General features: G+C 43.9%; 1 protein-coding gene across 1 annotated transcript in view; it reads left to right on the forward strand.

Annotated features, from left to right (window-relative positions):
• CYFIP2 (cytoplasmic FMR1 interacting protein 2) overlaps positions 1–15,676 on the forward strand; it is a 98,202-nt gene that overhangs the window by 46,492 nt on the left and 36,034 nt on the right. Inside the window, exons 10-14 of the mRNA XM_054978237.1 lie at positions 303–394; positions 4,230–4,347; positions 5,486–5,605; positions 6,136–6,261; positions 14,011–14,177. Of these exons, the coding sequence (XP_054834212.1) occupies positions 303–394; positions 4,230–4,347; positions 5,486–5,605; positions 6,136–6,261; positions 14,011–14,177 (623 nt within the window). The remainder of the gene's footprint in view (positions 1–302; positions 395–4,229; positions 4,348–5,485; positions 5,606–6,135; positions 6,262–14,010; positions 14,178–15,676) is intronic.

Below are 15,676 nucleotides of genomic sequence, written 5' to 3' on the forward strand. Positions count from 1 at the left end.
AAAAGGAATCTTGTGGTGATTTTATTTATATTTTTAAAATATAAACCCACTTTTCTCATGAGCTTCTCGGGATTTTACCATATCAAAAATTAATGTGTGAATCTGGCTCAAGACACAATAGTAACCCACGCCACACTACTCTTGTTACATTTACCCAGTTTGTTCTGAAAACTTGCAACACTCTTTGGGGAGATTGTCCGGGGCTTTGATTTCTCCCTTTTTTGCTGATCTCATGTATTATTCTGTCAGACCAAAAGGGAACCTCTGCCTCATTTAAACCATCTTCTGTTTTTTTCTTCCAGCAGCTGCAGGTGGTTCCTTTATTCGGCGATATGCAGATAGAACTGGCCAGATACATTAAGACCAGTGCTCACTATGAGGAGAACAAATCCAAGTGAGTGCCTGCCATAATGTCTCTTGGCTTTGGTGTGTCCTGGTCAAGAGAGGAAGTTGCCAAGATGCTTGCAACTCTCCTACTCTCGTGTGTGAGGTCTTTGCATGGGTGCCTGTGAGTGTATGTCTATAGATTTATGTTCCTGGGCATGACTCCATATGGATGAATGCTTAAATGTGGGATGTGTGTGAATTTATTCTTCACCCTCTCTGTCTTGTACCTGGAATGACAGTGGTCAAACAGAATTAGTTGTTGCCAAAATCCATTGAAACAGGTAAACCGACCACTGCACAAGAATGAACTCCCCCCCTCTCTCACACTCACAAAACAATCCCAGTGAAGTAGGATGAGGCTAACATACCACTTCTGATTATGTCTCTGTGCAGACCACTACAGAGGGTTTTTTTTCTTTTTGTGAACCACCCTGTTGCCTTGGGAATTGCATGTTCTGCACCCATATTCCTCTTGTAGTGGTTTGCCCTTATATGTGGCCCACACCTCAGACATCCAGGACAGGCTATGGCCTTGAGGAGGGGGAGTCTGCCATCTTCGTTGAACTTGCCTCAGGATCATTCTGAAAGGCAGCCCTATAGAAGAGAACATGACAACTGACTGCTTCTGAGGTTACTCTTTCAGGTACAGAAACTGAATCCTCCTCCTTGCCAATCAATGCAAGATACTCCCTTCCTGTCTCAGAAGGGCATTCAGAGGTGCCAGAGCTTTGTCCTTTGAAGACCTGGGAACAAAGCCTTTGGCTCAGGGATGCTCTGGCTGTCATTGGAGCAATATTTGAACTCCCTGTGAGCTTGTCCTGGTCCTGCAGACCCCGTCTTTTAATTCTGGCCTCCTGTTGTCTGTTTTCTGTTGCCTGCTGCCTAAGGCCCTAAGTGCTTGCTTTATCCAGCTGTTTGCACACTTTACCTTAGTTGCTTAGGACTTCATCCCGTCATTCTCTAGGCCTCTGTAGGTACACTGATAAAAATGCTTTTCTTGCCCCAAGCAAAAAAACAGTTTTGACCTCCATTCTCACTATCTTGCATGCTGTTTCAAGATTCTGCCCTAATGTTTTGCCTAGACTGAGTTCTGTGTTATTACACAACTCCTCCTCCCCTACACCATAGTCCCAACCAGAATTTGGCTCTTGCAGCTCTGCTAAACAGAGCTCCCATGAGGAACTTAAAGCAGACATATGGTGACCATGTGACAAACATCATGTTAAGTTTGGCCCTAAAAGTAGTTAATTAATGTATATATGTGAAAGAATACCAGATTGGCTATGGGTGTTCATGATTATGAGAGTGTGGCTGGATAGTAAGTGTGTGTATATGGATCAATCGAATGTGTCTGAGAACAAAAGTATGTGTTTAAAAGTATACGTGTGAGCATATACTGTGAATATATTGTTGCATGTCCACTGTCTGTTCTTGTATGCTTTTCTGCTTGGTGGTTATGAGTGCAGGTATGAATGCCCATGCTGTGAATGTGAATGAAGTGTGCCTGCTCTGGGTAGTTTTTATCCACATTTTTCAGTAGAGGGTACAAAATGCTCCAGAGCATGGACACAGCGGTTTTTCTCTCTGTCTGATACCAAGGGAGATAGTTGGGAGACAGCACTATAACGTAGGAATTTTCAAACAATTTTATAAGGGGCACAGCAGAGGAAATATAGTACCAAACCAGAGCTCAGGCCCACTGTTTCTTTTAGAGTCTCTTTCAAATGGCTTAATGATATGGATTCAGATCATATGAAATGAATTTGGAAATGGATGTTGAGTACCATAGTGTAGGCAAATTAACATGGCTTTATGACCCTCATTGTCAGTTACTGTGAAAACCGTTTTTTGAAATTCTGTCAGGCTTATTTTGCACAAGCAAAAGAAATCATGCACAGCCTCTTGAAATGGAACTGCATGAAACAGTCTCCTCACGGTTGTGTTTCAAAGACCCTCCATGTGATCTATTACATATGTGACTCAAGCTTGTCTGGCTTTATTAACAAAAAGCCTGCAGAAAAGTACATTGCGAAGACTAGTTCAGTATTACTCTGGTATCATCTAAGTTAAAAATACTAGCTGTATTAAAATTAGGTCCACATTTCTCAGATGGTATATATTTGATAATATTCTCTACTTCCATTACACTACACAAGCTCATGTTGTGTTCCTATAATTTTTGTGAAGTTTTAGTAAATACACGCCAACTATGTGGAACACATTTCCTGGTACATCTTAGATTTAAATCAAGAAAAGACCCCAGGAATTCAAAAGCTACCAAATAATTACTTATATGTAATTACCATTACAAAAATCTATATTTCACTATAAACTTGGTAAAAAAAACCCAACCAGTGTTCTTTGGATTTGTATTTATCTGGTATTATGACTCTTGGAATGGGTCTGCCTGATAAATTATTTCCCTCACCAGCATGAATGTGCAGTTCTTTACTCATCATCCTAACCTTTCCCACATACTGCCAAACTCTGTTGGATCCTAACCTAACCCAAGGTAAATTCATAGAATTTATGCAAGCTGTCTAACAATGTGTTTGTTTAATCCCGTTTCTGATATCTCCAATTACATCCAAATGGTCAAACTGTGAAATATATCTTCTTAATATTTTTCTTATACTAACAGTTCCTTTCTCATTCAGTTTCCAACCAGAGCAGCGTGACCCTTGGGGCTCTCTCCTTCCCTGGAGAAAAAGATTTCATATACTAAATGGTTTCCATGAGTTTTCCTGTGTTCCTGCACTTTCACACCTTTCTCTTTATTTTCCTCTCCCTTACACATTTCTCCATTGTGCTGAGATGCAATTAACTCTGTTTTTCTTGCATGGTGTTTTAATTCCGCATTATGGACTAGATTATATGTGGCAGGCAGCAAGGTATCTGATCATCCATGTTAACCTGCCGATTCCTTTGGGAGAAGCAGGACACTGAAAGGGTAAGAGTGAAGTGCTGGGATTTGGGGACATCTAAAGATAAAACTGGACATGATTGTCCTCTGTCAATATGATTAACAGAACTGCATCTACCACAGTGATACCAAGGTGATGTAGTTTTGTGTCCTACAGGATAAAAAATACTGTGTTGGGTCTACATATTGCTGATGACCCAAAATAAACTGCAGATTTTGAATTATGAAGTGCCATTTTGGCAAATAGTCCTAAGACTACCATGAGCTGAAGTTAGGTAAAATATGTCAAACAAGTTTTATATAATCACTTCAGTTGTTGAATCTGAGTAATTCAAAACTGTGGAAGAAAAAGTGAATGGTTCTTAGTTTTATTTACAGACATGCTATTTATACCTCTCCTGCAAATTACTCAATTCAGTTTTCATCACGGGTGATCTTTGTTTGTTGGTTCTGAGCTAATATCCCAGAGCTGACAAATACTAAAGAGACCTTTCCCCCTACTTTTGTTCCGATTATACCTTCTTTATACAACAGCTATTGGTGACCAATCTTCCAGCTCCTTCAAGCATTTACGAAATTGATCGTACACAGTTTGTTTCCAAAGCCATAATAAATGTCTAGTTTCACCTCAGGCTACAAAATAAGCGCAAACTCATTGAAATTAATTTATTAAGTCTGGGTAGCAACATGAAAGTACAAAAGGATCCTCCTCTGTTCATATTTAACATTATGTCATGCAGAGGCACACTCACTAGCACAGTTTGACAGATGTTCATGTCTGTGTTGAAGCAAGCTAAGCCATACTGGGTATAATGATGTATTTGTAAAGTAATGAAGCAAAAATGTCTCAAGTGCTAACTGTTGCTTTACAGTGTTACTCACCCACCCACCCACCTAAAGGCATTGATTTTCTGCCCAGGTGGACATGTACTCAGAGCAGCATCAGTCCCCAGTATAACATCTGTGAGCAGATGGTACAGATCCGAGATGACCACATTCGTTTTATCTCAGAACTTGCTCGTTACAGTAACAGTGAGGTAAGTTTAGACTATCCAGAGAGTAAAGCAGGGCCCACTACAGTTTTAAGGATAAAAAAGGCAATGCTAAATACGGATTTGAGTAAATAGATTGTCCAGGAATTCAGTGGGTAACGGGACAAAGTTTCCTCACTCTCCATTTTTATACTTGCTTTTGTGAGATAAATAACAGAAGTGGCTTGATTAGAGAGCATGAACGAGTTTTTCTTTTAGTGTAGTATTCTTTCTTTCTTTCTTTCTTTCTTTCTTTCTTTCTTTCTTTCTTTCTTTCTTTCTTTCTTTCTTTCTTTCTTTCTTTCTTTCTTTCTTTCTTTCTTTCTTTCTTTCTTTCTTTCTTTCTTTCTTTCTTTCTCAAAACCATGCCTGTATTAGATTCAGAATCTCTGAAAACATCACACTTTTGTCTTTCTGTTCTGTTATGGCTTTGATTCTATGTCACCTTGATTAACACAGGTCAAATTGGATGTGATAGCAGCACATTTCGGGCACTAGAAAGTGGGGTATGACCACTAGTCTAAAAGGGAATGGACGCAGGGGTGATATTCAGCAGAAAAGCTGTGAGAAGATGTGTTTTTTTCCTTTTTGAAAACAGTTCGCTCCAGCCACTGTTCTTCTGATAGGCTTAATTCCCCAGCTTGGAAAAAAGCAATTTAGGAAACAGTTTGGTGGGGAGAGGATAGAGGCCGGGAAAGGTTTCAGTACCTGCTCCTATTCCATCTATTATCCATGACATTTCACCATTATATCCATTCCACAGTAAGTTGTGTTCTAAAACATGAGTCTGAAGCATTCACATCTAGTTGGACCCTGCACTGTTCTTCTTCCTGGTCTTACTGTTTTCCAAGCCCTTATTTCTGTTTTGCATTCTATCTATTGATTAAAAAGTCCTTAAGATGCTGCAAGAGCCTTTTATTTCAATTCTACCATGTCTCAGCTGTTCTGGCTTCTCTTCTTTTTAGTCATTGCATTCACTTTGCATTTCTTTAATTCACAAGTGTTTACATTATCTTGCTCCTATTTATCCTTCAGTTTATTTATCTCAGTAATGGAAGTGGCATTTGACAAAATACGTTTGTTAAGATACTCAGCTACCACAGTATGGAATACCTTAGCCTGATAGTTGTCTGATATCCTCCAGGTTGTGACTGGCTCGGGGTTGGACAGTCAGAAGTCAGATGAAGAATACAGGGAGCTTTTTGACCTGGCTTTACGAGGATTACAACTTCTGTCCAAGTGGAGTGCGCATGTCATGGAAGTGGTAAGTTCATGTTAGACACACTCAGCCATATTTGGTGCACGTAGCCTGTGTGACCATAATCAAAGAATATTTTATTGAGAAATTCATGTGTAAATATTAATAACCAGGCTGCAGAGCCTATTATTATGATGTTATTGTTATATCAGTAATATATTTGTTTGGTACTTTTTATTTATTTATTTATTTGATTTTATACCACTTCTCTTCAGTTAAAAGCTCAGTGTAGTTCCCATTGGGAAAAAGGTGAAGACTGAGATAAAAAGCAGAAGAAAACATGTATTCATTCCAGTTTCACATTCTTAGGTGTAGTTTATGTGAAGGGTTTCCAAGGCATTGTGTCAAAGCCTTGAGGGCAAAGGAAGATTTTGAACGGGGATTTGAAGGAAGTGAAATGAGTGTCATAAAGAGAGCAGAGAGACCTGATGGAGGAATGATGTGATCTTGAAATGATTCCAATTTTTTTCTAAAATAATAAACTGGTGCCTGGATTATTTTGTACTTCTGTTCATGCTTTTGTTTTCTTCATTCAGTATTCATGGAAGCTGGTCCATCCCACTGATAAGTTCTGTAACAAAGATTGCCCAGGCACAGCTGAAGAGTACGAGAGAGCCACACGGTACAATTACACCAGTGAGGAAAAGTTTGCTTTTGTTGAGGTGGGTGGTTACACTGATTTTTTAAAGCAGGAAGTGTATATTTAAAAGGGTGATTGAAGAAATGGTCTTTGAGGTTCAGGAAATCTGGGGTAAAATGTGGCTTTTCTCTTCTTGTGTCTGTTGACCCACAAACTTATAAAGTAATTTTGGTCTCTAGGGGCTTAAATATTACAAAACAACTGAACTGTACTAGTGTTTTTTTCATATAGTGTCTCTGAATATAGTTCTTGTTCCCAGTTATATATCAAGCTCTGTATGGAGTACAAAGAAGAAGGTTTCCTACAATATCAGATTCTGAGGAGATGGAGAATGCGCATACCAGTGTTCTAAATCTAATTAGGTAAAGATATCATGTCCCTCTTTTGTCAGAACTGTGGCTAGATAAAATCCTTACTCCAGTCTGCCTTCTGCAATTAGACAAAAGTCCATTGTTTCCAAAAAGCATTTAATGAAGAAAAAGATTATTATAGTCCACTGGCCTGAATGCAATATCCAGGTTGGTACATATGCATTGTTACCAATGCCAGGCAAAGCAAGAGATACATATTAAATATCATAGCTGACCCATCCTCCCCCCACAGTTCTCAAAATATTCCCTTTGAAGCTGCAAAAGCGAAAGCTTCCCCAAGGCCGGTTCTTGGTGGAACGTCGGTAGCCAAAACAATGCTGGTCTGAGAGATAGCTGCCTGGGAACCTCTGCACCTGGGGAAGAAAGCACTGAACACTGAAAGGATTAAATATGGAGTCGGTTAAGCATAAGTATACAAAAGAGCATTCTGATCCTGACATTCTGCCCCCCCTAAGAAACCCCTCCCCGGTTTATGTGGATAGCGAGAGTGGAACGCTTTCACCAGCCTAGGGGCATGGACATGTACAGCACTGACCCATTCATCAAACCCAGAATCAAAGTCCTTCCACCTAATTAGGTAAAACAGCTGGTTTCGTTTAAGTTTAGAGTCCAGTATTTGTTGTACTTCGTAGTGGGTCTGGTCATCGATTAACGTTGGAATAGGGGGGCCTTTGATGTGCCACTGGTTATCTGTTGGAGCCTTTTTTAGGAGGCTGACATGGAAAGTATCATGCACGTAGCGTAGGTTCTTTGGCAAATCTAAAGCAACAGTCACTTTGTTGATTACTTTACGCACTGGGAAAGGTCCTAAAAACTTTAAAGCTAGTTTCCTGCTGGTTTGAGATAATTTTAGGTTTTTTGTAGACAGGTAGACAAGATCGCCAGGTTGTAAATCCCATTCCGCCGCACGGTGGCGGTCTGCGTATTTCTTGTAGTCCTGTTTGGCTTTGTCGAGGTGTTTTTTTATTAGAGTCCATTGTTGAGCTGCTTCCCCCCACCACTCGGTGACGTCCTGAGAAGCTGTAGTTGGAGGGGGGAGCGCTTCAAACGGGAACGGCTTGAAGTGGAAGCCATAAACTACTTTGAAAGGAGTTTCTCCGGTAGACGCGTGTACACTGTTATTATAGGAGAACTCTGCTAGCGGGAGCAAATCAACCCAATTGTCTTGTTGGAAGCTGATGTAGCATCTTAGAAATTGTTCTAATATCTGGTTAGTTTTTTCGGATTGTCCGTCTGTTTCTGGGTGATGGCTTGAACTAAGCCCTTGTTCAATTCCCAGTAGTTGCAAAAGCTCCCGCCAGAAGTTGGCAACGAATTGCCCGCCGCGATCCGAAATCACCTTGGATGGAAAAGAATGTATTTTCACAATGTTTTTCATAAAAATATCAGCCAGTTTTCTAGCAGAGGGAATGGTGGTGCACGGTATAAAATGTGCTTGCTTGGAAAACAAATCGACTATGACCAAAATACAATTATGTCCCTTAGAGGGAGGTAGATCAGTAATAAAGTCCATAGAAATAATCTCCCATGGTCGACTTGGCGTTTCTAAGGGTTGCAAAAGCCCCGGAGGTTTGCCCTTTCGGGATTTGGTGCTGAGACAGATGGGACAAGAGGCTACGTATTGGGAAATGTCCTTGCGCATGCCTGGCCACCAAAATTGGCGTTGCACCAAGTGGAGCGTTTTTAAGTAACCGTAGTGTCCCGCTGTGGGGGCATCGTGACATCGTTGTAAAACATCCTTTCTCAGACATTTAGGCACATAAAAACGGTCTCCCCAAAGCCATTCCCCCGTGGCGGATTGTTGCAGTTTGTCTTTGGGCGCCTCCCCCCCCTCCTCCACCTCGGCTTTCAGCTTTTCTCTCCACCCCTGATCGGGTGACGGGGAGGGCTTAGCGCGGCTGCGCGTAGTCATCACACCCCCTAATTGCGTAGGCGAAAACACCGTGTCAACTGTCTCCTCCCTTTTGCTTTTATGTTGGGGCATGCGTGATAGAGCGTCAGCGAGGAAGTTAGTTTTGCCTGGTAGGAAGTTTAAGGTAAAATTGAACTTCGAGAAAAATTCCGCCCACCGCAATTGCTTGGCGTTTAGTCTGCGAGGGCTGCGCAGGGCCTCTAAATTTTTGTGATCCGTCCAGACTTCAAACGGATGTCGGGCGCCTTCTAGCCAATGTCTCCAATTTGTGAGCGCCGCTTTAACAGCGAAGGCTTCCTTTTCCCAGACATTCCAGTTTCTTTCTGCCTCAGAAAACTTTCTAGAGAGGAAGGCGCAAGGTTTAAGATTTCCGTCCTCTCCTCGCTGCAATAATACACCCCCAATTGCCATATCGCTGGCATCGACCTGTACTATGAAGGGGCGGTTTTCATCGGGGTGTTGTAGGACGGGTTCTGAGACAAATTGTTCTTTTAACTGATTGAATGCTGCCTCGCATTCGGGTGTCCATGAGAGCTTCGCCCCAGGTTTTTTTGCGTGCTCCCCCTTGTCTTTCGTTTTTAACAGTTCAGTTAAGGGGAGCGTGGTCTGGGCGAAATTAGCAATGAATTCTCTATAGAAATTGGCAAACCCTAGAAACGACTGCAATTCTTTTCTGGTGGAGGGGACTTGCCAATTTAATACAGCTTGTATTTTCTCTTGGTCCATTTTCAAGCCCTCTGACGATATACAATAGCCCAGATAAGTGAGTTTTGTTTTGTGGAACTCACATTTTGAAAGTTTAATAGGCAGTTTGTTATTCATGAGTGTAGTTAGCACCTTTTGTACAAGTTCCACATGTTCCTCCTCCGTTTGTGAGTAAATCAACACATCATCAAGATACACCACTACCCCCTGGTACAGAAATTCATGTAGGACTTCATTGATCATGGACATGAAAACCGACGGGGCGCCAGTCAAGCCGAAAGGCATTACTAAGTATTCATATTGTCCGAGTGGGGTATTAAACGCGGTTTTCCATTCATCCCCTTCTCGGATACGAACATGAAAGTAAGCATCTTTCAAATCCAATTTAGTAAAGATCTTACCTTGGGCCACGACGTTGAGTAGATCTTTGATGAGTGGAATGGGGTAGGCGTTGCTAGCGGACACAGCGTTTAGTCCCCGAAAATCAGTACACAGTCTCAAGCCCCCATCCTTCTTTTTCACGAACAAAACTGGGGCTGCATGGGGACTATTAGCTGGGCGGATGAACCCCCTTTGCAAATTGAGATCAATGAACTTCCGAAGTTCATCTCTTTCGTTGGGGCTCATAGGGTATAACCGACCCTTCGGCAGTGAGGCCCCTGGTAAAATCTCCACAGCACAGTCTGTCCTCCTATGCGGAGGGAGCGTATTGGCCTCTTCTTCTGTGAAGGCTTTAGTGAATGCCCTATATTGTTTAGGTATTTGGTTAATTTCTTCTTGGGTGAGTAGAGCTGAATCAGACATAGTGGGATTTCTTCCCCAGTTTTGATCCCAACGGTGATTTTTGCAAGATTCATGGGTGAAAGTAATACTCCCTTCTGCCCAATCAATGTGGGGGTTGTGATCACACAACCATCGGCTTCCCAGTATCAGGGGATATTTAGCTGTGGCACTAATGACAAAGGATCTGACTTCCCAATGTGATCCCATGCCGGTTATGATCGGAGCAGTCTCTGTGGTAACCGGATTCATGTTAGTGCCATCCATTTGTTCAAAAATGACAGGTATATCCAAATCTTTCACTGGGAGTACTAGTCCATTAACTAAGGCAGGCGCAATAATGTCTCTAGAGCAGCCCGAATCAATAAGCGCTTGCACACGGATGTGCATCTTCTTGTCAGCATTTACTAACGTTACAGGAATGAACAGTATGGACCCCGGGGGTCGGTTTAACACCGGACCAGACTTACGTGTGATCTGCCGTTTGGGTCCTTTTACGACAGATCCATTTCGTTTCCCGACTCCGGGCTCTCGGGATTTCCTTCCCCGATCAGGGCTGTTTGATCGTTCTCGGTGATCTCCTCCAACTCCAGTCCTCTATCTGGGAAACTTTTTCTTGGAGCTCCCCTACTCCTCGGGGCAGCTCTCGGTACCGGAGAAGGGCGCGGTAGCGCCGGGCTGGTTAAGGGAGCTGGGCGTCGTAATTGGAGCGGAGGTCTTTGAACAGGCCGATATGGGCATTGCGCTGCGAAATGGCCACCCTGGCCGCACTGTAAGCACAATCCCTGTTGCCATCTAGCATCTCGCGCTCCACGGGTGGCATACCCAGTTCCCCTGCTCCCTCTCAGAGACAAAGGTGTGGAGGAGCGTCTTTGGCTCGGGGGTTGCTGATGTTGTTCCGCTAGGCGAACTTCCAGGAGTCGATTTTCAACTTCGCAAGTCAACTGTATCCATCCTAACAGTGTAGGCGGATTGTCTTGCATGAGCGCTCGGTCTAGTAATTTTGGATTCAATCCTTGTTTATACAAGATGATCTTGGTGGACTCCTCGCACCTCGGGCATTTGGCAGCGAGCTGTCGGAATTGTGTGGCATAGTCTCTAGCCGACATGCTGCCTTGTCTAATTGCTTGCAACTCCGTTCTAGCCCGAGTTTCCTCCAAGGGATCTTCATATTGTGCCCGAATGGCATCCACTAACCCTTGGAGAGTTTCTAACTCGGGGGCCCCCACATTATATAGTCCCACGTACCAGTCAGCAGCTTTACCTTGGAGACGCGATCCCAGATGCTCTATCTGACTGGCTTCGCTTCCAAACAGGTGTCCCCAACGATTAAAAAATTGCACCACTTGTACCAGGAAAAATCCCAATTTGGAAGGGTCTCCATCAAAAGTAGCGTCCAGTTTGACCCATCCCATGGGTAAATCCTGTCTGGGGGTTTGATCTGGCATGGGATAAACGTCCATTGGCCCCAGTTGCAGCGGGGGTTGGCGCGGGTGGGAATACGGTTGAGGTTGGGGGGCCGGTTGCCTTGGCGTCGGCTGCGGGTGCAGAGGTTGTAGGGGCGGAGGGGCCACCGGCCCCGTTAGCGGTATCGACCCCGGAGACGGCAGGGGTCCCCTCGATGTCGGCTGGCGCGGCGTCGGTCGGGTTGGCGCTGGTCGGGTGGGGCGAGGTCCCCTCGGCGAGGTCTGCGTTCCTTGAACCACCCGCGGCGTAATTGGTTGACTTGCTTGGGTTGTCGGTGGGTAAACTATAGGGGAAGTCGGCCCGCGTGGTTGTGCCGGCAAAGTTCCTGGAACCACCGTCGGTGTGGTGGGCTGAGTCGCTTGGGTGGTTGGTGGAGGAATTATAGGGGAAGCCGGTATGCGCGGCGGTTCTTCCTCCTCCTTCTCCGTCTCCTCGCTGCTGCTGGTATCAGTGGTTGCAGGCTGGTCTGGGTACCGGTCGTCCGGACACGGTTCACCACCTTCTCCCGTCAAGAGGGATCCCCCTCCAGTGGCCCCAATCTCCTCACCCGTTTCCGACGGTTGCTGCGGCCATATCTGGTCTTGCAAGTTAGCCAGACTCTGGCTAATGCCAGACAGGCCCGTTGGCGGGGCCCTGTCTCTGTCTCCCGCCACTAAAACTGAAAGCAGATGTACAGCGTTGGCTAGACTCTCTTCCATATTCTGTAGTCTGTTCTCCAACCTCTGTACTCTGTCTGTGGACTGCTGCGGATCCTCCGTATCCCCAGTAGTTGGAGGGGTTATCGGGTGGTCCGTGCTCAGCGTCTGCTGCCATGGCAGGGGTGCTTCCACCCCTTGTTCCTCCTGCGACCGCGCAGCAAGTACACCTTTGGTTAATCCAGTGATTGCTGAAATCCCAGAATCAATGGCAATGGTTCTACTCTGGAGCTGTGCCCATTGGTGCTCTCCGACATCTGGTTCCCCCGCTCTCGGGGTGACTTCGGCATAGTCCCAGCTCAGAGCACTTCGTTGGGAAGTATCCCCTTCCGTTCGCTCGGCCGTCCGGTTCCAGAACAGCCATGGACGGCCCTCAGCTTGCTCCGGTATAGATCCCAGGCTACGCCGGCTATCCAACTGTATTTGGGTAAACATCGCGCTGATCCTCCGCTCTCTCGTCTCTCTGGGCCGGGCGCCCCACTGCGTCGGGGTCGGCACGCTGAACAATGGAACGGCTGATGCGCTGGGCCTCGTTCTCTCCGTACTGGGAGCGAGGGTAAAAATGGTTGTAACCGTAGATCCTTGTCTCCTTGGCACAACTTGAGAAGATTCCGAGCCTCGGGGACCGGGAGAGACATACGGATCGAACAAAGGGTCCCGGGGCGGGACAGCTTTGGAGTCCGTTTGATCCGGTTGAGGCATTGGAAAGATGATTGGTAACAAAATGTCAGAACTGTGGCTAGATAAAATCCTTACTCCAGTCTGCCTTCTGCAATTAGACAAAAGTCCATTGTTTCCAAAAAGCATTTAATGAAGAAAAAGATTATTATAGTCCACTGGCCTGAATGCAATATCCAGGTTGGTACATATGCATTGTTACCAATGCCAGGCAAAGCAAGAGATACATATTAAATATCATAGCTGACCCATCCTCCCCCCACAGTTCTCAAAATATTCCCTTTGAAGCTGCAAAAGCGAAAGCTTCCCCAAGGCCGGTTCTTGGTGGAACGTCGGTAGCCAAAACAATGCTGGTCTGAGAGATAGCTGCCTGGGAACCTCTGCACCTGGGGAAGAAAGCACTGAACACTGAAAGGATTAAATATGGAGTCGGTTAAGCATAAGTATACAAAAGAGCATTCTGATCCTGACATCTTTCTCCACAATATCTCCTTCCAAAATGAAACTTGGGCTTCAGAAATTTAACATCTCTCTGGCTTATCTTGGAGCTCCATAGAACTATCAACTTAGTTCTATGAGTCCAAGAAAAGTTTTAGCCTTATTTTTCTTGAAAACAATCTTATGTCATATGGAAGAGTACTCCTGAAACTGTAAGTGTTTCAGAAGTTGTTTATGATATAGCACTGGGATTCAAAGGGAAAAAAGTAAAAGTACCAGTAGGCCAGCCATAAAATCTTAAAATAAGCCTAAGGAGCAGTCTATCTGTAAAGAAAAATCAAAAGATAAAGTAACCTTGTTTATCTAAAGTTCTGATACGGGTCATGTTGGATGGTTGATAAATTCATACAGTCAGAAATATCCATTGGAACCTCATAAGAAATCATGACTTTTAATTAACAAAATAGGTATGAGAATATTCTTATATACTTTGTATGTATCATTTTTCAACATAAACTTTTTCTGTGTTTTCATATTCTGAGCATACAGGGAAAGATTTACCAAATAATTTTGAAATGGTCAAATGTTTAACATTCTCTTCCTTAGCATAGAATTTCGTTTTGCTGACAAGTCTTAATTTCCTGAAAGGAAATTGATGGTGCACACTTTCTTCCTTACAACAAGATGTAGAAAAGAAGTGATCCTTTTTGTTTTTATTTATTCAGGTGATAGCGATGATAAAAGGCTTGCAAGTGCTCATGGGCCGCATGGAGAGTGTCTTCAACCAAGCCATTAGGAATACTATTTATGCAGCGCTGCAGGATTTTGCTCAGGTGACACTAAGAGAGCCATTAAGGCAAGCTGTCAGGAAGAAGAAGAATGTCCTAATCAGGTGAGACGGGCTCTCCTAAAACTTTGTTGTGCATTCTGGGGGGAGCTCTAGATATTATGGTGAACACTGGGCTGCTGGTAAAAATGATGGAGCTGTGATATGCATTTATCCATTCAGAAGCTCTTGTTAGGAGCCATAGGTAAGTGTACATGCTTTGCATGCAGGTTCAGTCTGTGGCATCTCCAATTAAAAGGTAGTGGGGCCTCTGCTGAAACAATTTCTGGAGTGTTGCTGCCAGTTGAAGTATAAAACTAGTTGTAGTATAAAACAGTGAGTTAGATGGGCCAGAGGACTGACTCGGTGTGAAATGTCTTTATAAGTGTGTGGTCCTTCAAATTCCTTCTAGATAAAAAGAACATCCCTGGTAGCATTCACATTGCTGTGATATTGTAGCACTGATGGGGAACCTGCCCGCCCCCTCCCTCTGATTGTCTTTCATACACTAAAAACAAACAAATCACCTCTCCCCTGCCCCCCAAAATACGCAGACACCACTCCCTGATTGCAAGAAGAGGGAGATGGGCAAACAATCAGGGGAAAGGCTTTTTAGACAGAATTAATAGGCAATAGAAAGCCTATACCCCGATCATCATTTCTTAATGGGATTTGTTGTTTATACTGCCTCCTAATTCAGTTAATAAAAACTATAAATCCTATAATCCCTGGTAGGAGAGTGGCTGGGAGCATGGCGTAAAGAGCCAATGTAGAGGTTAGAGTATCAGGCTAGGATCTTGGGGACCCAGGCACAAGTCCCCTCTCTGCCATGGAAATTTGCTGGGTGACCCTAGGCCAGTCAGACACTTTCAGCCTAACCTACCTCACAGGGTTTTTGTGATGGGGAAATGGAGGAGAGGAGAATGCTCTAAGCTGCTTTGTGTGCCCATTGGGGAGAACAGTGGTATATAAATGAAGTAAGTAAGTAAATAAATAAATAAATAAATAAATAAATTGGATTTCCAGTTTAGAAGTCTTACAATGGGCTTTTTTGTGTCTAATGAGCCCTCCTCCATTACTGTTTACTCCTCTTCTCTATACAGACATGAGCTTTTGTTGCTTGGAAAGTGTGGACTGAAAGGGAGAGGCAAACTCTGGTCAGGCAGCAATTCAAAGGAGTCTGGCCCCAGCTTGAAATGGGGTGAGGATGAAAATTCGAAAATTTGGGGAGTTTGCATTGTGAGCCCCTTTAGACCACAAGTCTAAATTTGGGAATAAACTGTTTAATCTGATGAGATAGGAGGCAAGTGAAACATTGACTATATTGTCGCTGTTTTGTTTTGCACTTAGGACCAAGCCATCTGTCTCATATCCATGCAAATACTCAGTGGAAATTGTAAGCTATTAGCTCTATATGTGGGTGGAAAGCAGGAGTCCAGATAAGAGCTCAGAGCAGCTTGCATGTGGCTCCCAAGTAGACTTCTGTCTTTCAGAATATTTGTCAGTCTTTACAAATTTTCTGTTCCTAGCATGTTTGAAGTTCTTTTCAAGGACCTTACACTTAA

Source organism: Eublepharis macularius, chromosome 4 (genome assembly GCF_028583425.1).
Source record: "Eublepharis macularius isolate TG4126 chromosome 4, MPM_Emac_v1.0, whole genome shotgun sequence".
In the NCBI taxonomy this organism is placed as follows: domain Eukaryota; kingdom Metazoa; phylum Chordata; class Lepidosauria; order Squamata; family Eublepharidae; genus Eublepharis; species Eublepharis macularius.